The sequence below is a fragment of the Camelina sativa genome, chromosome 4 (genome assembly GCF_000633955.1).
Source record: "Camelina sativa cultivar DH55 chromosome 4, Cs, whole genome shotgun sequence".
Taxonomy (NCBI): Eukaryota; Viridiplantae; Streptophyta; class Magnoliopsida; order Brassicales; family Brassicaceae; genus Camelina; species Camelina sativa.
Window position 1 is genome coordinate 21725438 of NC_025688.1, and position 21685 is coordinate 21747122.

The 21685-nt window shown below is 35.1% G+C and overlaps 5 protein-coding genes and 1 long non-coding RNA gene across 6 annotated transcripts in view; 4 read left to right on the forward strand and 2 right to left on the reverse strand.

The window, feature by feature from the left end:
* The window catches only part of LOC104784134, a 5007-nt gene extending 2920 nt beyond the window's left edge, over window positions 1-2087 (forward strand). Inside the window, exons 4-10 of the mRNA XM_010509199.2 lie at window positions 2-112; window positions 233-337; window positions 460-600; window positions 980-1183; window positions 1290-1382; window positions 1474-1585; window positions 1683-2087. Of these exons, the coding sequence (XP_010507501.1) occupies window positions 2-112; window positions 233-337; window positions 460-600; window positions 980-1183; window positions 1290-1382; window positions 1474-1585; window positions 1683-1726 (810 nt within the window). The 3' untranslated portion in view covers window positions 1727-2087. The remainder of the gene's footprint in view (window position 1; window positions 113-232; window positions 338-459; window positions 601-979; window positions 1184-1289; window positions 1383-1473; window positions 1586-1682) is intronic.
* Window positions 2273-2868, forward strand: LOC104781699. The gene is made up of 2 exons (XR_766933.1): window positions 2273-2338; window positions 2436-2868. It is a non-coding gene; the product is annotated as an uncharacterized LOC104781699 (long non-coding RNA).
* LOC104781701 (G patch domain-containing protein 11-like) lies at window positions 3369-5071 on the forward strand. The gene is made up of 4 exons (XM_010506428.2): window positions 3369-3601; window positions 3825-4373; window positions 4532-4597; window positions 4709-5071. Exons 1-4 carry the CDS (start codon window positions 3479-3481, stop codon window positions 4766-4768), a joined length of 798 nt encoding a protein of 265 aa, XP_010504730.1. The 5' UTR covers window positions 3369-3478; the 3' UTR covers window positions 4769-5071.
* On the reverse strand, window positions 5127-6967 carry LOC104781700 (squamosa promoter-binding-like protein 15). Its single transcript, XM_010506427.2, has 3 exons — window positions 6422-6967; window positions 6016-6143; window positions 5127-5929 (listed from the first exon to the last, which is right to left on the reverse strand). Exons 1-3 carry the CDS (start codon window positions 6736-6738, stop codon window positions 5322-5324), a joined length of 1053 nt encoding a protein of 350 aa, XP_010504729.1. The 5' UTR covers window positions 6739-6967; the 3' UTR covers window positions 5127-5321.
* Window positions 8009-9773, reverse strand: LOC104781702 (rho GTPase-activating protein gacO-like). Its single transcript, XM_010506429.2, has 2 exons — window positions 9257-9773; window positions 8009-8604 (listed from the first exon to the last, which is right to left on the reverse strand). Exon 2 carries the CDS (start codon window positions 8545-8547, stop codon window positions 8122-8124), a length of 426 nt encoding a protein of 141 aa, XP_010504731.1. The 5' UTR covers window positions 8548-8604; window positions 9257-9773; the 3' UTR covers window positions 8009-8121.
* On the forward strand, window positions 13191-19757 carry LOC104781703 (RNA cytidine acetyltransferase 2). The gene is made up of 26 exons (XM_010506430.2): window positions 13191-13535; window positions 13662-13753; window positions 13885-14056; window positions 14148-14270; window positions 14364-14537; window positions 14633-14743; window positions 14850-14983; window positions 15090-15183; window positions 15393-15491; window positions 15582-15718; window positions 15828-15925; window positions 16242-16365; window positions 16489-16576; window positions 16645-16744; window positions 16815-16867; window positions 17070-17246; window positions 17332-17369; window positions 17527-17620; window positions 17754-17933; window positions 18030-18138; window positions 18225-18294; window positions 18385-18532; window positions 18765-18893; window positions 19001-19126; window positions 19355-19420; window positions 19518-19757. The coding sequence occupies exons 1-26, from the start codon at window positions 13431-13433 to the stop codon at window positions 19755-19757; spliced, it is 3081 nt and encodes a 1026-aa protein (XP_010504732.1). The 5' UTR covers window positions 13191-13430.

Here is a 21685-nt window from a genome sequence, read left to right on the forward strand (position 1 = left end):
TGATGCTCCGAACAAGGTTGCACCTAGTACTAGAGGCCCGTGTTTAATCGAAGGAGTCTCCAAGGCTTCACTTGTTAAGCAGGCCTCCGATCTAAGGGGTAGATCTGTGAAGGTATGCTGTGAACAACTATCTTGCGTTTAGTATAGTTGGACTATTCCTAACTCCATTTTTCCTTCTAGTCATGTACTCTCTGTGCACCAATGTCATCTCCTTGTTCTGTGGATTATGCAGGTTGTCAATTGCCACGATTCTGTAATTTACCTTTTAGCACCATTGCGATATGCTACTGTGCACGGATGTTCTGATACCACTATAGTTCTGGGAGCTGTTGGCAAGGTATGAAAACAATGCTCCTTCCTTCTTTATCGAAAATAGTCTAGGAAATAGTTTACTAGTTCTAATATCTGCCGACTTTTACTAGATGATGCAGCAACTCTATTTTCTGATTTATTTTGCAGGCACTAAAAGTTGAGCACTGTGAAAGAGTCCATGTGATTGCAGCTGCCAAACGAGTGTGCATCGCCAATTGTCGTGAATGTGTATTCTTCTTGGGAGTCAATCAGCGACCACTTATAGTTGGTGATAACCACAAACTACAGGTGAAGCTTCTAATAAGATTGAGGTTTACTTTACAAGTTTTATGTCATGCTGCTCTTAATTACTTGTCTGATATTAAGGTAAATTGTGAAGCGGATAGACTTTTTACTAGCTGTAGTTTTGTTAGTATGTTGTTTTGGACATGTTATTGAGTCTAGTGGAAACAACTTCGAGGGGTTGTCTGTCTCATTACGTTACGCAGTCATGGTGTTGAAGAATTAATTCATTATGGATACCTATAGCCAGACGTATGCTTCAAGAAGGTCTCACTGTTTTTTATGAATAAAGAGTACGGGCGCTGACAGATATTGTTCTGATGAGTATGGGCTTCTGTTGTTTTAATTTTTTAAGTTGCTGACATCATTTTGACTTTGTTTTCAGGTTGCTCCGTATAATACATTTTACTCTCATTTGGAGGGGCACATGAGTGAGGTGGGGGTTGAGCCAACTATCAACAAATGGGACAAACCGTTGGCACTGGGAGCAGTGGATCCACATGACTCACTGTCACATCCTGCTGGTGTCGCTGATGCACAGGCTGAATCAGCTGCTTCTGTAGACCCTGACCAGTTTGTCAACTTTTTGGTACACTCTTTTTGTTGGTCTAACTTCTAATTCAATAACTGGAGATACTGTTCATGAAGCATCTAATGACTTGTTTATCTGTGGGGTCAATGTCTATGTGTTGCAGATCCCAAACTGGTTTAGCGGCGAGGATATTGGTTCGACAAAAGACAATCCATTTCCATTGCCAGATGCTTATATGGCAGCTCAGCAGAGAAACGTATGTCTTTATTTCAGTATGGAACAATGTACTTTTCTTCCATATATTAGCCTCTGATCTTCTAATTCCATTTTTTCTTTCTTTTCATCAGCTTAAGAACTTCGAAGAAACAAGACGGTCGCTAAATGAAGCACCTCTGGAAGAAAACCGGAAACGAGAGGTATCAAGTGCACTCCATGTGTATTTTAAAGACTGGCTCTACGGTAAGAACTTTCTCTAAATCGATCCCTACTCTATTTTTCGTGCATATATTCTATAGGGTTTTGACTTGTTTCTGTGTTTCTACGGCGTACCTAACAGCATCTGGAAATATAAGGCAACTCTATTGCCTACAAGGTGACTAATATTGAATATATAGACCAAGTGGAATATGTCTCGTTCGTTCCTGTAGAGCTCCCTCGATCATATTTGGCATATTGCTAGTGAAGAATCCCTCCCAAGACAAAAAAAAAGAAGAAGAAAAAAAGAGAAACCAGCCTGATTTGTAGTTTGGAACCAATACGCACCACGTAACTTATCTGCACAGAATACTTCCTTTAAGCTTTCCTTTAGATTATTATTATTTTTCTGCTTTGGTCATGTTTAATTTTTGTTTCTTTTGACATTTCCAATCCCTCGTTTTTGAAAAATCTCATCTTCAGATAGAGCATGATGATTTGAATTGTTATAAGTTATAACTTGTAAGCAAAACTTTTTTTTGAAATACTTCGTCTTGATAGATTTAAGAGAACTCAAGAGTAGGCTACATGTTAGACGCAATTTCCAGAAGCTTTAGAGCCCAAAACATTTCTCATATATATATATGTATGCAAAAACTAAAAAAAATGATTTATTGTAGAAATATGCAGACAATGGGAAAGTTCATGAGAATATGAGTGTTAGTATAGTTNTGGAAGAAAACCGGAAACGAGAGGTATCAAGTGCACTCCATGTGTATTTTAAAGACTGGCTCTACGGTAAGAACTTTCTCTAAATCGATCCCTACTCTATTTTTCGTGCATATATTCTATAGGGTTTTGACTTGTTTCTGTGTTTCTACGGCGTACCTAACAGCATCTGGAAATATAAGGCAACTCTATTGCCTACAAGGTGACTAATATTGAATATATAGACCAAGTGGAATATGTCTCATTCGTTCCTGTAGAGCTCCCTCGATCATATTTGGCATATTGCTAGTGAAGAATCCCTCCCAAGACAAAAAAGAAGAAGAAAAAAAGAGAAACCAGCCTGATTTGTAGTTTGGAACCAATACGCACCACGTAACTTATCTGCACAGAATACTTCCTTTAAGCTTTCCTTTAGATTATTATTTTTTTTTCTGCTTTGGTCATGTTTAATTTTTGTTTCTTTTGACATTTCCAATCCCTCGTTTTTGAAAATCTCAGCTTCAGATAGAGCATGATGATTTGAATTGTTATAAGTAATAACTTGTAAGCAAAACTTTTTTTTTGAAATACTTCGTCTTGATAGATTTAAGAGAACTCAAGAGTAGGCTACATGTTAGACGCAATTTTCTGAAGCTTTAGAGCCCAAAACATTTCTCATATATGTATGCAAAAACTATAAAAAAATGATTTATTGTAGAAATATGCAGACAATGGGAAAGTTCATGAGAATATGAACATCTCCAGATGCAAAAACATAAGGACATGGAAGAGAGATATCAATGAGCTGATCATCTAGTATAATGCGTTCTCATTAATTCACGGTGTAAGTATAGTTTCTATAATTCTTCTATCTTCACACCAATTGATCACAAACCTGTATTGCATAATATGAGTCAAGACTTCGCTATGGAGGCCCAAACTATATTTGGCACTCTTTCAGTGACAGACTGGCAGATTCTTGGAACAATTGAGTTTGTAACTCATGATGATGAAACTCATGATGCTTCTTCTAGTTACCTCCTAAGATTAATTAATTGTTTGGTTTCAGTGTATATAATATATCTGCTGTTCCAGTGTTGTTCAGCGAAAAGACGGTAGAGCCAAACAAAGCCCAATTAGTGCCCAGTTAGGCCCAATTAAAGCTCTTGAGTTACTCTTCTTTCTCTTCTTTTATTTTCGTCCTCCGCATTGTCGCAAGCTTCGTCGGCAATGGCAGAAGAATCGACGAGAAATCTGACTGGCCTTGGAGGAGAAGCAGAAGACAATGATGACTACATGGGAGACCTTTCTCAGTTCATTCCACCTGAACTTACCCATGCTTCCAAAAGAAAGGTATTTTTCAGAACAAAAGCTTTCAACTTCTTAGATATATATGACCATACCTATCAAGCTCATGAGTCCAAATTCGTCTAATTGATTATGAATATCTGAAAATTTCGATTATTTTCTATGTTTTGTTTTGATAGTTGAGAGTGAGATTTTGTGATTATAGTTTGGAATTTAATATTTAAAACCTAGTTCATGAGTTGAATCATTATGAATGCTTTTTGTTCAGGAATCTGATAAGAAACCTGTAACCGTTGAACCATCACGGAAGAAGTTAAAGAATCTCAGCTGGCACGAGAGGCGAAGGTTAGAGAAAGAGAAGAAACAAATAGAAGAGGATGAACAGACATTGGCTCGTATTGTAGACACTCCTATTGGTGAGTCTAACAAAGGGTTTCAGCTATTGAAGCAAATGGGTTACAAGCCAGGTTCTGCTCTTGGTAAAGAAGGCTCAGGTAGGTCTGAGCCAGTGACCATGGATATTCGGAGATCCAGAGCCGGTATAGGGAGAGAGGATCCACACAAGGAGAAGAAGAAGAAAGAGGAGATTGAGGCGGAGAATGAGAAGAGAAAAGTGGATGAGATGTTGGAGGATTTCGAGTCTAGACAGAAGTCTCAATGGCGTAACAAAAGAGTTGTGATTAACTTTAGGAAGGCTAAGGCAGCTCTTGATCAACTTGAGAATGTAGAAGTTGTTCCCGAGAAGAAGAAGACCGAGGAAGATGAGGATGGTAAGCCTGATGAAGAAGAGGAAGAAGAGGAGGAGATCACTGAAGAGGTATGTTCTCCTATAAAAAACAAGAGTTGGTACCTTTTGGTGTTTATGTTGTCTTTCACCTTTATGACACTAATGCAGTAGAGTTCGAGGCTATCGGTTGAGCATTTGAGATTCATCATTATGGTTTAGGCCGACTAATTTAGCTCTACTGGTTGCAGGATTTGCGAGAGATATTAATGAAATTGAGAGACGAACATCGGTATTGTACGTTTTGCGGGTTCCAGGTAATTGAATTCGTTCAAGTCTTCTTTTATCAATGTAATGTTTTTTTCTCAACGCTAAATGTTGTGTTTGTGTAATTATACTGACATAAAATTTCACAATATGCGAATCAGTATGAAACGACTGAAGCTCTTCTATCCAATTGTCCTGGCGTGAATGAGGATGATCACTAGATAAGTCAGATTAGTATGGAAGCATGCCAACACATATCAAGTCTGCAGAAGTTCAAGGTGAGGTTGATAATTCTCTGATGTGGCTGAAGAGGCAAGATACAGAAGAAAAACTGTTTGCAGTTGCATAAGCAAGTAGGTGAAGAGGTAAACACTCAAAGAACTTTGTAAGGACTTGCTAATTCCCAGATTACCATCCTTTGATAGATAGTAGGATTGTAAAAGCATGTGGAACTCTGATTTGATAAAACAAAATTTATGTTGATAATGATATTGATGTTTTAATCTGACATCCAAATTAGTAAACCTGTGTTTCTGTTGGATGTAAAATTGTAAACATAACAAAAATCATAAAAACGAAGGGCTTAAAGTTCAAATTCCATACCAATTAAAATAATATCCAAACTTAAAAGCCATTATCCGACATCATTGCTTAGTTTCAAGTAGCATAGAACAAGTAATTGATAAGATCCTGAGACTATCAAGCCTTAGTAAAAACCTTCCACAGAACAAGTTAAATTAAAAGAAAGTCTTTAAAGGGTGGAAGAGAAAGGACTCAAAGAGACCAATTGAAATGATGAGGAGAAGAGTCATACGCTCTTGTGTTCTCAGGTGCCATGTATTGCCTCAGAACCTGCTGATGAAGAGACAACTCGAATCCATCCATTGTGGTGCCATTGCTTATCTGGAACTCATCTGGCGCAGAGATTTGACTCGGTCCCAAAGCAGGAGACATGTAATGTGAACTGTTCTTTTCGCCTGTCATGAATTCCAACGTTTGGTTTAGGTACTGATGATGGCTTGGAATGGGCGGTGGCTGAGCCAATGTAACCCTATCGACGGTCATATAGTCAAAACCTGAAGATGGTCGCCATATATTGGTTTGTGTCTGAAGTTGTTGCTGCTGCTGCTGAATCGGGTTTGAGTTAGAGTTTGACAGAAGAGAGAGAGCACAGCTTGAGTCTGTGCTATTGTTGTTCATCATCTCTGGACATGTGATAGTAAAACTTGAGCTTTCTTGTGAGAAAACATTCATGTGTTGATGATGGCTTTCCTTAACCGGGTTAATTTGCCAAGGTCCAGACCTTCGCATCACTGATCTTGCAGTTGACCACACCGTAGGATCTCCCAAAACACTTTTAATCATTGCAGCATTGGCGTTTCCTAATAATACACAAGAAAATCAAGAACTTGTTTTTGAAGCATAATGAGCTTAAAAAAAAATAAAAAGTTGTGTAAAAAGGATTAACCGTAAAGAGATGCAGCGATTCGAGTGTAAAGAGTTGTGGGTTGTGGCTTTCGTCGTCGTTCGTTATGACAAGCGAGCCTTCTGCGACAACTTCGTTTCTCTAAGTCAAACTCAGAAAGCTGGTGGAACCTGATTGGTATAAAAGTGAAGAAAGCTTCAACGAAAAGCAACATAAAAAAAAAAAAATGCATAAGACAAGAGACAAGACCACATAATAACTAGCTGTAAAGTTTTTATTAGACTCTTCAATGACGTCAAGAGCCAAAAACCAAAAAGCTCAAAAGGAACATAAAACCTGAAAAAAGCTTAAAAGCGATGGTGGTTCCCTTGTGACTCTTCCGATCACCGGGAATGACAAATGAGTAAAGTAAAAAAAAAAAAAGAACAAAAAGCAAGAAGAGTGAAACCTGCTGCATTGTTGGCAAAACCTTTGATGAAGACCAGAGACAATGACTTTAGATGATTTAGAGTGAATGCAACAAACTTTGTGTCTTGAGTAATAAGCTTTCGCATTGCTTAGATCCATTTTACAACCTTCCACTTGGCATCTCGCCGTTGTCGACGATTTATGACCTGCACCGACCCGGTTCTTGCTTCCGGATCCGGATCCATCCTCGAAGTAGATCTTCTGACCAAACCTGAGTCCACCACTGAGTGAAGATGACTCGGTGGAAGAAGCACCACCAGACTCGGTTTGACCAGAACCCCCCATCAACAACTCCATTATGGTTTTTTTTGGTTTCTTCTTTTACTCAGACAGAGAAAGAGAGGCTTCTTCTCATCTCTCTCTAAAAGTAAACTACAGGACTCTGGAAATAGAAAGGACAGAGAAGAAATAAGAAAGAAAATGTGGTTTTGCTGATTTTAGATGTTGCTATCTTTTAAAAGATCAGAGAGAGAGAGAGAAAGAGAGAAAAGAGAGAGAGAGAGAGAGAGAGAGAGAGAGAGAGAGAGAGAGAGAGAGAAGAAGCTGACAAAAGAAGAGACACTCAAAGTGATTGACACTAGTCCACGACAGCTACGTGTTTTAGCGTTTGCGTTTTGTGATGTTTGTTGTAATGAACAAATAAAACACAAAAGGGATAAGAGTATTTTCTTCTTTAACGTACAAAATGATATCCTTAAACGAGACCAGGGAACATAAACACCCATGTAAAATCTAGCTATTTATTCTAATCAGACTATTATAGTAGTACCCCTTAGTAGTTTTCTACTCCTAAATATATATAAGAGTATAGCCTAATGATGCTAAAATAACAAAATAGTGACCTTTATTGTGTTTTGTACAGATGAATAGACCACAGACCTATAAATGGATGGGTTGTTTTAACTAAACTACTTCTAATTAAGGAGCAACAACAACTTTATTAGTATATATGAATATGAGGATGATGGGCACATTATAGAACAGAGTGTTGGAACTCAACTAAGGATGTGACTTTTAAAGGAACTAGAAGGTTGTTGGTTATTGTTTTCCTCTAAAAATGTTTTAATATTTTGCAATTAGATTTGTACTTCTTCTCACAATATCTAATGCAATATCTTTCTTGATAATTGAAAAAAAAAAAAAAAACAACAACAACATAATTTTTGCAAAAAGAGAGTATGGGAAGTTAGATTTTCATAGCCAATGTATCCATCAGAAACTGTGTACTTGAATTTTCATTGGGTTGTGTGTATCAATTTGATTTTATTCCTTTTTGCTTTATACAATCTAGTTCCTTTGGTTCTGATTTCCAAAATTCTTTTTAAAAAATACAATCTGAAAAAAGCTTAATGCCCCCCTAATCTCGCTTGACTAAATTCACAAATCTTCTTACACAGTATTTTCCAAGTCTATTGTTCTTCTTTACTACTCTTGAAACTTCTTTTTCACTTTTCACAACTCGTAACTGTTGCATTTTTTCATAGCCGTTAAAGAGCATTTTTAAGACTCTTCTTGAGAGAGTTTAGCTTCAAAACGCAATGAAAAGCTAAGAAGTAAACAAGAGCAATGTCGGAAAAATCGAAATTCTGATTTCCATGTAATGAAACCAAAATGCACCCCGCATTAAACTTGGGTTTCTAACAGCAAAAGCAACCAACAAAGAACACCAAAAAGGTGGTTTCAAACACCATTACATTCAAAAACAGCTTCAGCAGCTCGTCTTGGTTTGTTCTTCCTTCTGCTCCCATTCTGCCTAAACCCAATAGACAAGGATGATTTCGTCGAATCATCTGTGCTTGATTTGGATCCTATCGCATTGTCTTCTTCGGTTAAATTGCTCTCTTTAGACTCTACTGGTTTCTTCCTTTTTTTCCCATTCCCTGTCACATCTTCTTTACTTGTTACTGAACCATCATCCTTCTCTTCTTCCTCTTCTGTCTTTTTCTTCACTAGCTCTTCTTCCTCTTTTCCCTCGATTTCATCTTTCACCGGCTTCTGTGGCCTCCCTCTTCTCCTGTAAGCTGGAATCTTCTCTTCCTCGCCGCTTCCTCGATCTTCTCTAGCAGAAGCGCTCTGCCTCTTGCCTTTTCCTCTACCTCTTCTCATAACTCAACTCAACTCCACCAAACCAAAAAAGCCTCAAGCAACTAGTAGACAAGAAACCTGCAAATTAAAAGGTTGCTTTTTGCAATCAATTTTAACTATTAGCAGTAACCAAAACATCAAAGATAATCATTATTATGTTCAGAACAAAAGATACAACAACACAAATGGAAGTGAACTTAAAACTCAAACAAGTACTAAGATTTGTTACAGACAGCTAAGAAAATGTGAAAAATCAATTTCATTTTTTCAACATGCTCAAAATTGGAAGATACTTGGTTCCGGTCTAGGATCACACATGATAGGAAGAAACTATTCATTAAAGAATAAACACGAAAGCAAGGCTCCCTTTGCATGAATTACAAGTAAAGAGAACAGCTTATTGGACAACTAAACTAACATCCAAATACAAATTACTTTCCAAAAAGGTTTTGAACAAAAGACAACACTTGAGTTGAGTCACTAGACATTGAACAAGTTTGATATCTTCAAAAAAAGACCTATCCTTTCGAGCTGGAGCTCAATAGAAACCACAAACTAAGCTACAAGTAAGTTTAATCAATTGTCTTACACAAAAACTAATTGCATGAACAGTCTCAAGAGTAAAAAAAACAAACACTAGTTTAAACTTCTTCAAAAACAGGCAACACATGATTCATTTCACTACGCACCACCAAGAGAAAAAGAGAGAGAGAGAGAGACAGAGACACACCTGTGAACCCATTGGTCAGAATGAGACAAGAAAACCCAAAAAGACCTGTGAAAAGCTTTCTCTTTTTTATTTTATTTTTTATATATAATTAAAATCTTATCTTGGGGAGGGTTTTTGAATCGATCTAACTCCACCAGTTTCTAAAACCCAAGCAATGTAAAAGTTAGTAGGAAGAGGAAAAACCCAGATCAGAGGTTCTATTAAAGAAACTGATCAAACAGAGGAATCGAAATCAAAAATCGAATAAAAATCCAAAGGGATAAGACTCAAGTTAAAAAAAAAAAAGAAAGAGATCTAAGGGGAAGGAGAAGAAAGAGCAACAAAACAACAACAACAACAACTTAGTGTTAGTTGAAGAAAGTGTCGTTGAAAGATTAAAGTTGATTGCTTTCAAAAGGCTTCTTTTTTTCTTTTTTTTTTTTTTTTCTAACTAAGCTTCGCTGTGAAACTTATAGAAGAACAAAAAAACGTAAGAATGACGCTTTTATTCTTCTTCTCAGTTCCATCTCACTTAGACTGACTCAAAAAATGGATCTTAAAAGCCCGTTGAAGATGGATACGGATTTCACCCACGCGCCCCACTTTAACGCGTGTTTTCACATTCTACTCGTTTTCGAACTTACTGACTGACTTGGTTGGGTTTTTGGATAAAGCTAAGCGACAGCTAATATAACATAGCCGCGTTAATCAGAAGAAAGAAGATCAAAAGACTTTTTTTGATCTTTTTCCCCGGGCTTCTCCTTTTCCTTTTAATCTTTGGGCTTTGGCCCATTTAAGGTTTACTCCTTTTAAAATATTTTGCATGGTCTTGGGAAAGAGATTGATAAACCCTAGCTACCCTTGAATCTAGATTAGGAATCCAAGTTTTAAGGATTATTTTCTATTCGATTGTTTTGGATTTTGGCAGAGAGGATGATGAGGATTCTGACCTGGCTAACCACCGGAAGAAATAAATCTTATTATGTACGAGTAGCAATAGACAAAGTGAACGAGGTATATATAATTATCATCTTGGAGCTTATATATATTTTTATCGGCTGTGATATTGAATCAAGTTTTTCTCAGTTGCAATCTAATAATTTAAGTGGTTTTTCTATATGGTCTCAAGACAATTGAGATCTTTGAACGAGATGGGCAAGGTTACGTGGAGGAAGCTGCCAAGGAGCATGAGATAGCTAAGAAATATGTCAGCAGAAACGAAATAGACAGTACGACCAAATCTTCCCTTTGTTTTATTTTTCGATGGTTTAATTTGATTACAGCATATATCTATATTTTGCCATGCAGGTGCCAAACTCGCTTTGAGGATGAAGATACTACACCAGTTATCTGCTGAAGATTGTCAGGAAAAACTGCTTCATTTTCGCGAACAAGTGAGATTTTTCTTCTTTGTTTTCCATCTCATACATGTCATTTATTTATAAGCTAGCTAGTCTCCATATCTCCTATTATATATAGTCTGCGACAATTGGTTTTATTAACATCTTCTTCTTCTTCTTCTTTTTCTTTCTTTTTAAAACAGTTGGATCTTCTTGAAAGGATGCGATTGCAATTGTTGAGAGAGGATGACGACGATCTCATCACCCACAGTCCAATGCTTGTGTTTACAATTTTTTTTTGTTTGTTCCTTTTATTATTAGCTTATTTTGTGTTTATATAGCTCCTATATTTAAGTTACGAATGTGCCATGGAAGCATTCTCAAGTAACCATGCATGGTTTACTAATTCATTAGGCTACTAGAATTGGACCCGTGCTAGATCACAGATTAACATTTATTTTATTTATTTTGTAATTTTTATTTAAAGTGTTATATATATGATTGTTTAATTTGTTTTAATTTTTTTTTTACTCAAACACTATGTTATGAAATCATATGTTGAATATAACTTATGAAAATAATATCTATTTTGTAAGATCTATTCTAGTAGATCTAGATTTTGACCCGCGGTACACTGAAGTTTAAGTTATTTGATAAAAATATTAATTTATGTTTGTTAATTTTATTTGATTTGTTTAGTTTTTAAAATTATATATTGTATTTTGATTGTTAATTATATGACTTAACCTACACTATACCTCATATAAATTATTTTGTTACAATATTAATTAATCGATTTAATTAGATACGTCTATTAATCTAATATTCATATTGTTAACAAAATAATGAGATGATATTTTATCCATGTAGCACCAAATTAATGACATTCTAAGTTTCTGTTAATATCTACTCAAACATGTCTAGCCTTATAACCCGTCGTGTGATATTTTAATTCGTTAGGCACTGCAAAAAAAACTTCATAAAAATCTAAATATATTTTTAAAATTTAAAATGTTTTAATAAAGTTTTTTTTTTAGAAATTGAACTACTTATAATATTTGAACTTCTTATAAAGTTTAAAATATTATTAATATCTTAAACAGTTCTAAAAATTAAATGTTTTAATAATTGAAATATTAATAATCTTTAAAGTTTTTAAAAAGTTCACAAAATAATGAGATGATATTTTACCCGTGTAGCACCGAATTAATGATATTTTAATTTTCTATTAATATCAACTCAAACATGTCCTGCCATATAACCCGTCATGTGATATTTTAATTCGTATATATTATTAAAATTTAAAATGTTTGAATAAATTTTATTAATTTTAGAAATTGAAATACTTATAATATTTGAACTTCTTATAAAGTTTAAATATTATTCATATCTTAAACATTTTTTAAAAAGATAAATGGTTTAATTGTTGAAATATTAATAATCTTTAAAATTTTAAAAAAGTTATACATTTGAATTTTTAAAGTTATTAAAAGTTGAAATTCTTTAAAATAAAGAACCATAATAAAATGTATAATTTTTTTAATTTCAATGCCTGATAAATCAAGGTTTCTGCTCATTCGTATTCAGAATTATTTTGGTCTCTTTTTTATTAATATGACTTTGAATCTTTGCCTAGATTTCTTAGGTGATGTAGGGCATTTTGTATATTTTTTTTATTCATCAGTTGAGCAATATATGTCTATTTTTAAAAATTTAAATTACATCATATGCAGAAAAAATCATAAATTTTATCAACTAAATATATTAGATAAAAAATTAAAATAACTTAAATATAAAAAAGTAAATGTGAAAGAAAAATCACATATTTTTGTTTTAATTAGGCTGAGAGATTTCCTTATCTTTTAAATATTACCTATGATTGATTTATATGTTATTCTAATTAACTAAATCTATACTACCCTTATTTATAAAAAAATCAGACTAACTCATACATTATGATATACCTATATTACAAGTTTATAACTAAAAAATTATAAATATATCTATTATATAGACTACAAAAAATGTCGTGTACTTCCGTTTTATTATATAAGAGATATAAAGGAATCTCTCTAATCTCTCTCGATCTATATATATACTAATAGAAATAATCTCTCTGGATCTATATATACTAATAGAAATTAATTATCTATGTATTTTCTCTCATCCATATACTAATATTCTCCATTATATCAAAATCATCATACTTAGTAATTCCTTTTTCTATTTTAAGCGAATTGAAGTTCTAATCTCTTCAAAACATTCAACAAAGGATTTTTTTTGTCACAAGACTGATCACCGCCACCAACAAAAGACAAAAAGAACAAAACAAAAGAGAGCTAGTGTGAACCTTTCTTTTAATACCGAACTAAAATCTATCTGAAAAACCAAAAAAATAAATAAACTATGCATTCATTGCACATATTTTTCGGGCTTCTTCTATTCCTTAACCATTGTGGGCTTATGCAAGCCCATTAGAGTTTACTTATGCAAACCCATTTATTGAACCGGATTCTATTATGAGTATTGTTGGATTAAACCATTTCGGTTTAGTGCTCGGTTATGATTCTTTAAGAAGGACAAAAAGGTCAAAGCAGAAAAGTCGTAATCTCTTCTTCTCTTCGGTCCTCCTAAACCCTACTGCACAATTTAGAAACCCTAAAAGTTCTGTCCCGGTCAAAATTTTGTTCATAGAATTAACAAAAACAGAATCAGTCCCAAACGCAAAATTGATTTCATCAGTTCGATTTTTTTCATCAACACTCGAGGGTTATCGTACTTGTGAACCCAGGTTCTGTTATTGAATTTTGGGGGTTCAGATTTAAGGAGGAAGAAGAAGAGCTAGTTTTGCAATAATGAGGAAGAAGGTTGATGAACGTATCAGGACTCTGATTGAAAACGGTGTCAAATTGAGACACCGTTCCATGTTTGTAATCATTGGTGACAAGTCCCGCGACCAGGTTTGGTGTTTTTTTTTTTTGTTCTCAGAAGTTTTATACTTTTAATATCCCTGAGAATTGTTTAAGTTGGATATTAAAAATCTACAACCTTTCTGTTTGTGTGTATGTGTTTCTTCTCTAAAACAGATTGTGAACCTCCATCATATGTTGTCAAAGGCAGTTATTAAGTGTAATCCCAGTATCTTGTGGTGCTACAAGGACAAACTTGACATTAGCAGGTTCGGTTCTTTTAACTTTTGGATTCATCTGTTTTGTTATTAGCCTTCCTCTGGAGAGTAGTGACTAGTGAGGACATATACATACTTACATTGAGAACTTTTGGATTTCATCTTTTTTGTTTTGGTTGCAGTCATAAGCAAAAGCGTTCGAAGCAGTTGAAGAGATTGAGGGAAAGAGGACAATTGGATCCAGAAAAACTTGATGCCTTCTCGCGTTTGCTTGATGTTGGAAGAGTAACTCATTGCTTGTACAAAGATTCTGAACGAATTCTCGGAAATACTTTTGGCATGTGCATTTTACAGGTACTTTGCTTTCTTTTAATATGACTTTCTTTCTTCACCTGTCCCTCTTTCATTTTATTGATTAGTCACTATTTCGTCTTGATACATTCAGGATTTTGAAGCTTTAACTCCAAATCTACTAGCAAGGACTATAGAGACTGTGGAAGGTGGTGGTTTGGTTGTATTAATATTGAGATCACTTACATCGCTTACTAGTCTATGCACTATGGTTATGGTATGAACCACTGTTTTCAAACTTTCATTCCTTATTCTTGAGCAAAGCATTATCTTAGTGCTGTTACATGATTTTTTTTTCTTTTCTTATTAGGATGTCCATGACAGATTCCGAACTGAATCGCATTCTGAGGCTGCTGGCCGTTTCAATGAACGTTTTCTGCTATCACTTGCATCGTGCAAAGCATGTGTTGTCATGGATGATGAGCTGAATATACTGCCGCTTTCCTCGCATATCAGGTCTATTACTCAAGTTCCAACGGAAAAGGTAAATCTTGGTATAGCAAAGTGAACTGGGTTCCGTTGTGAGATAATGATTTCCAGCTAGTATCGGTAACATTGCAATGTTGTATGCTCTTAAAGGATTCTGAGGGGCTCTCTGAGGCAGAACGTGACCTGAAGAGTTTGAAAGATGAACTAAGTGATGATTTTCCTGTTGGTCCTTTAATCAAGAAATGCTGTACACTGGATCAGGTTTGAAACTATCAATTGTTTGCACACTTGTCTTGCTAATGCTCTTTCTTATTGCCTGACTGGTCCTTTAATCAAGATGAACTGAGTTTCTATATTTTCTTTGTAGGGTAAAGCTGTGATCTCATTTTTCGATGCAATTCTGGATAAGGCTCTCCGCAGCATAGTTGCTTTGATTGCTAGTCGAGGGCGTGGAAAATCTGCTGCACTTGGTTTAGCTGTTGCTGGGGCTGTTGCTGCTGGGTAGATTTCTTGAACTAGTTTTACTCCCATAGGTTCCTTTACTCATCAGTATTGTGTTTTCCTGGATCTTTGTCAAATTATCCATGTGTGGTTTACTTGCTCATAGATACTCAAATATTTACATAACTGCACCAAGCCCGGATAACTTGAGGACATTCTTTGAGTTTGTTTGCAAAGGCTTTGATGCACTCGAATATAAGGTAATGTGAAGTCCTTTCCCTACAGATTATTTTTATATAGTACTTGTTCCATTTCATTGAGAAGAGCCTCCAAGGTGAGAGACATATTCATATCTATTCAGATACTCATTGATTAGACCTACACTGCTTAAGGATAGAGGGAATCAGTATTCCATTTTGCGATGTGGTCACATATGTCTCTTAAATACCTTCCACTTTCATTTTTATAGGAGCACCTTGATTATGATGTTGTGAAAAGTGCGAATCCTGACTTCAAAAAAGCTATTGTACGGATAAATATCTACAAGCAGCATAGACAAACTATCCAGGTTTGTTAATCCCTCAGTCAATTCATGGTCTTCAAGTTGTGATTTGAGTCCATCTCTGACGTTTTCCATGATCTTGATTTATTCATGTAGTATATACAACCACACGAGCATGAGAAGCTCTCACAAGTAGAGCTGCTGGTTATTGATGAAGCGGCAGCTATTCCTTTGCCAGTTGTGAAGTCTTTGCTTGGTCCTTATCTAGTTTTCCTATCATCAACTGTCAGTGGGTATGTGAAACAAGATTTGATGCCATTTCCATAATTTTGGAAAGTTGTATGCATGTTCTGGTTTTAATTCAAGGATAATCATGCTACTGAATTTTACCCTTTTTTAAAGCTATGAAGGCACTGGGAGATCTTTGTCCCTGAAACTCCTCCAACAATTAGATGAGCAAAGCCGGGCTCCTGCTACTGGTATTGATGGTTCTCTTTCAGGTATTTAACTACTGCACCTTGCTTCATTCTTGGATATAAAACTTATTATGGAATCTGTTATAGACCCTTCTATCATCCTTTAGAGTAGACCCATCTTTCTTAGAATCGTCGCCCAGATGCCCCTATGTACTGTCTGGGAAGGTAAAGTATAGTGCTTCTAGCTTTTGTTTATAAAATTTCATTTCGTGTATTCGGCAGTTATATTTTTCGTAATGATCTAGGTGGCATAGGCATTACCATTCGCAGGGCCTGCATTTTGTGGACGCTCTAGTTTATGTGAACCATTCCCCTGACTCCCTCAAGTTTCTTTGGACAGGTTTTCTTTTCAAGAAGATAGAACTTAATGAGTCTATAAGATACGCTTCTGGAGATCCAATAGAATCTTGGCTTAATGGCCTACTTTGCCTTGATGTTGCTACTTGTCTGCCTAATCCTGCGCGGTATGAATAGTTTACTAAAAATTTGTAGTATCTACTTTCCTTTCGTGCTTTACTGATTGTTTAGAAATGTTTTTTTTTTTTTTTTTAATTTGATTTGTCTTTTTTTTCCTTCTTTTTGTGTAGCCATCCTTCACCAAGCCAGTGTGATCTCTATTATGTCAACCGAGACACACTCTTTTCTTTTCACAAAGATAGTGAGTTGTTTCTACAGGTAAATATGGTTGCTTTTGAGATCCGTACATTATTTTGATAATAGACTGATATAAGTGCATCCTACAGAGAATGATGGCGCTATGTGTCTCGTCTCACTACAAAAATTCTCCTAATGATCTTCAACTGCTGGCTGATGCTCCTGCTCATCATTTGTTTGTGTTACTTGGTATGCATGTTTTTCTTTTCCGCCACCTAATTTAATTTTCAGAACTATCTTTAACTGCTTTCAAACACAGGTCCCGTTGATGAGTCCCAAAACAAGCTTCCGGATATACTTTGTGTTATCCAGGTATATATTATTGCTCTGTGTGAGACCAAAGAGCTAGAGTATCAACTATCAATCTGTCTTCAGAAAATGGACTTACAAAGATTGAAGTATCAACTATCAATCTGTTATAGATGCTTTTTCCACATTATTGTTGGAAATTATAGTCTCTAGCTTGTGTTCTTTTTTGTGTGATCTTAAGCATCATTGTAACTGTTATCTTCAGGTCTGTCTCGAAGGAAAGATATCTGAGAACTCAGCCCTTCAAAGTTTAAGGGATGGCCATTCACCATATGGAGACCAAATTCCATGGAAATTTTGTGAACAATTTCGGGACACTGAGTTTCCAGGGTTCTCTGGTGCTCGAATAGTACGCATAGCAGTCCACCCTAACGCTATGAAGGTTATCTTTTTTTCTGCTCATATATTTACATGCCGATTTTAGGTTTTGTGTGCGTTTAACAAGCTTCTGATTTACCGCATTGTAGATGGGATATGGTTCTGCTGCAGTTGAACTCTTGACCAGGTAAATTCATGAAAATGTGCATACACAAGTTTGCTATCATGTGTATCTCATATATTACTTATATGAATTTATGTTTTGTGCTTAAAAATATATACTTTGTACTCTTAATTAGTTGTAGTCATACTCTTTGCTAATACTGAGTGATTTGCATTTGCAGATATTTTGAGGGTGAGATAGCTCCAATCTCAGAAGCAGATGATAAAGTCGATGTGGAGCAAGCGCCCATTAGAGTTACTGAGGCTGCTGAGAAGGTTTCTTGTTTTTTATTCTATATATCTATGTGTAGGCTTTGGGTTTTTTAGTGCAGAATCTGCTACATTTTTATGTTCACTGGCGCACAGTTATGTCTCTGTATCCATTCTTAGCTGATTCCATTTTTGACAGGTCTCCATGCTCGAGGAGCAAGTAAAACCTCGCACAAATCTTCCACCTCTATTGGTTCCACTTCATGAACGACGACCTGAGAAGCTCCACTACATTGGTGTTTCCTTTGGGCTTACTTTGGATCTCTTCCGGTTTTGGAGAAAACATAATTTTGCGCCGTTCTACGTTAGCCAAGTCCCAGTTGAGAATATTTCTATACTTTCTCCTTGATTGCTTATATAAATTTCATTTCCGATTGCTGTTTGTAACACTGATTATTTCCTGTGCTTGGATCAGAGTGCTGTGACTGGAGAGCACACATGTATGCTTCTAAGACCTTTAAAAAATGATGAACTAGTAGTCAACGAGTCCGATGAGTTGGGCTTCTTTACTCCCTTCTATAAAGGTTTGTTACTTCTTTGATCAAGAACTGAACTTTCATCTTCCAACCTTCCAAGTATATGGTGTGACAACTTATTTTGCTTTGTTCAGATTTCAAGACAAGGTTCTCTAAGCTGTTGAGTGATAAATTCAAGAAGATGGATTATAAACTTGTAATGAGGTAAGCACTAAGATTTTCTTGTCTTCATTTTGCGATAATATCAGTTTCGTATAATTTTTTTTTTGTTTTTCATATCTTTTTTCTGTCCAGTGTCTTAAACCCAAAGATCAACTTCCCCGAGGTTGATTCTTCAGGGAATTCATCAGACGGATTTTTGAAGACACTCGACGGCATATTATCTCCATATGATATGGAGAGGCTCAGAGCATATACTAAAAATCTGACGGACTTCAATCTGGTTAGATTTCTTTCCTTATAATGGTTTTCCTTTTGAAAATGTCTGTTAACTAAATTGACATTTTGGTAATGATCTCTTGAAACCCACTCTATACCGAACCCACATTCAACATTGAACTGGTGCAGAAGTAAATACAAATGTCTTTTGTGTTAACTTGTTATATAGAGTAGATCAGTACTAATTGCTTTCAGTTCTTCCTTCTTAACATGTTTCTTTGTCTTATCTTTAAAAGGTTTATGACATCTGCAAAACACTGGCACATCAGTATTTTGAAGAGAAGCTTCCCGTATCACTTTCATATGTTCAGGCATCTATATTGCTATGCTTGGGGTTGCAGGAGGTGGAATTTTCTAGCATCGAGGTAACATGTTTTACTCTAATTTTGAAGATTGCAGCCAGCTGGTTCATTATGTTGCAGCACATGCATATTTAATAAACTTGCAAACATTTGAATGTTTGAATTTGCAGAGACAAATGCAGTTGGAGAGGGGACAAGTACATTCTCTTATCCTGAAAGTCGCAAGGGAATTATACAAATATCTCAATGGAGTTGTAGGAAAGGAAATCGAATCAGCCCTCCCTCGTTTGAAAGAGGTACCTCCATGTTATTTATTGCTTTGTAATTGATCCATCAACTGTGATCATCAGAGTTTACATTACGAAACCAAGAACAAAGTTTGGATCGTTGAATACGTGCTGTGTGCAGAAGTGTAGAGTTCAAATTGAGCACTCCTGAGAGAATAAGAATAACTAAAAGTCTCTCAAGCTATTCTCAGTCTTCTGTTTGCAACTGATTATTGTCTTTTGTTTTGCTTGATGCAGAGAGAGCTTGAACCTCACAATGTGTCGGTCGATGATGACATCAGGGAAGGAGCAAAACAAGTCGAGGTAATTCTCCTACCTCCCTGTGCCGTGCAAAAACATTATATTTGTGTTTCTTCGGTTATTACATCGAATTAACTTGTAATTCTTTTGTCTTTAAAAGGAACAAATGAAGGAGAAGATTGAAGGATTAATGGACTCTGAGCTTCAACAATATGTAATTGGGGACAAAGAAGCAGAGGATCTGCAACATTCAAAGATCTTTTCAAGTGGTATTATTAGTGTTAAGTCCACCAAATCGGAGAATGACAACGGGTTTGACAAATCCACCAAAAAGAGAAGCAGTGATAAACGTTCCTCTTCTTCCTCTAAATCCAAATCTTTCAAGAAGAGAAGAGCCTGAATGAGTAATTTTAACAATGATCACATCAGTTTTGAGCATGAGCTATGAAAAATGTTCATTGAAAATCAGAAATTTTGGTTATGTTTGTTGTAATTTTGATTTACAATTAAAAATATTCCGGCTGAAAAGTCTTTAAAGAAATCATAAATGTTTTTAACTTGATAACACTGTGTGTTAGTTAAAATATTCGAGTCTTCAAAAGAAGAGAGATCGGCATTAATTGATACGACATGTTTAACCATAGAAATATACAAGATTATGCGTTTCTAGAAGAAGAGTATAATATAAAGATGTAAATGGATACAATTGATGATGGTAAGCATGTGCAAATGATTGAAATTTGGAAGTGATATGATGTAATGAAAGATGTTCAATGATTATGATCACTTTTATTTAGTTTTCTTCTATGACTTTACAAACTCTCTATCATTATAACCTCTCTCAGTTATCAAAAAAAACAAAAATAGCTATATATAACTATGAGTGCATGACGGTATAACGTACTAGCTACCATTTGTATACATAATGCAGCAATTTTAGATTCATATTTTAATATTTTCTATTTATATCCATTGTACTAGCCACCCCTTGATTGGATTTTCTACTTATAAGTAATTATTGACAGCCGTTGTCAAATGATCCATATATTCATTAACATTAGAGATGAACAAAGCTTAAACATGCATGGAACCTGATTAACAAAAGGTAAAAAATGAATGATAGAAGAAGAGAGGAGTAGTTGTGAGTGGTTAAAAAAATGATACCAACTCTTTCATCTCTGTGTCATCTATGGATCTTCCTCACGCGTTGCTGATGCACTTTGGAGACATCTCTTTCTAACCTTGCCTTCTTCTCCACTCTTTTAAAACTTTCCTTCTTTCTCTGTTTCTTAGGATAACACAAAAAAATATTTATACATTCTACTTTAAAAATTTATTCTGAAAAAATTGGAATCGAGGTATTGAAATCTAAGTGAGTTAAGGTTAGTTCTAAAGTTCATGCATGTCATTAGGTTTTTTTTTCCACAAGTCCAAAATGAAAAATCGGAAACTTACGCGACAATTTGCATGAAAGTTACTTATACCGGCCGAATTAATATGATGTGCGGTTAGACGTCTTTCAGTGTGCATTATTTTAAAAATATATAGCCAACAACAATCCTATAGACCCTAATCTACTAACTTGACCAATTGATAAAGAAAAGTCAATATTGCAATTACAAAAAAGGGTTTAAATAGGTCTAAATCAAATTTGCTGTTTCTATCTCCGAAATTTATGATAAAGTTCGATTACAAAAACTGAAACTTCAAAATCTATTATTGCTGCATGTAATATTATTGTTGTTGTATTTTAGTTTTCACAATTATCATATGATTGTTTTAAATATTAGTCATACTATTTGATAATTGATATATTTGGTATAAATCAAAATATAGTAGAGCAGTATGTGCTCTGCATGTGTTGTATTTTGGTCTGTCTTCGATCGTGTAAGATGAAATCCAAGAAAGACAAGAGCTCCAGAGATTCAGGTGGCCGATCAACTGGAAATCAGCCACTTTGATTTCTTGTCTAATTTTATTTTACAAGTCTCGAAATCATCTAATCTAATACTATCTTTAAAAAGCAGTATGTATTATATACTGTTGTTATCTTTACACCAGAGAGCCACATTGGATTTATTAATATTTAGCAATTAGTTTTGTTTTATATATCCTCGGTCTTTGAGGTTTTCAGCGAAGCTTAAGCCTTATGCGCCGTTCGCGGCTATTTGAAAAATGAATATTTCAGACAAAATAAATTATATCTTATCATCCACAAACAAATTATGCTATACTTTATAGATAATTTAAATTACAGAAACTGTCTTATAATTTTTCATATTATACCCCATATCTTTTCCATTTTCATTTTTTATGTGAAAGGGTTTG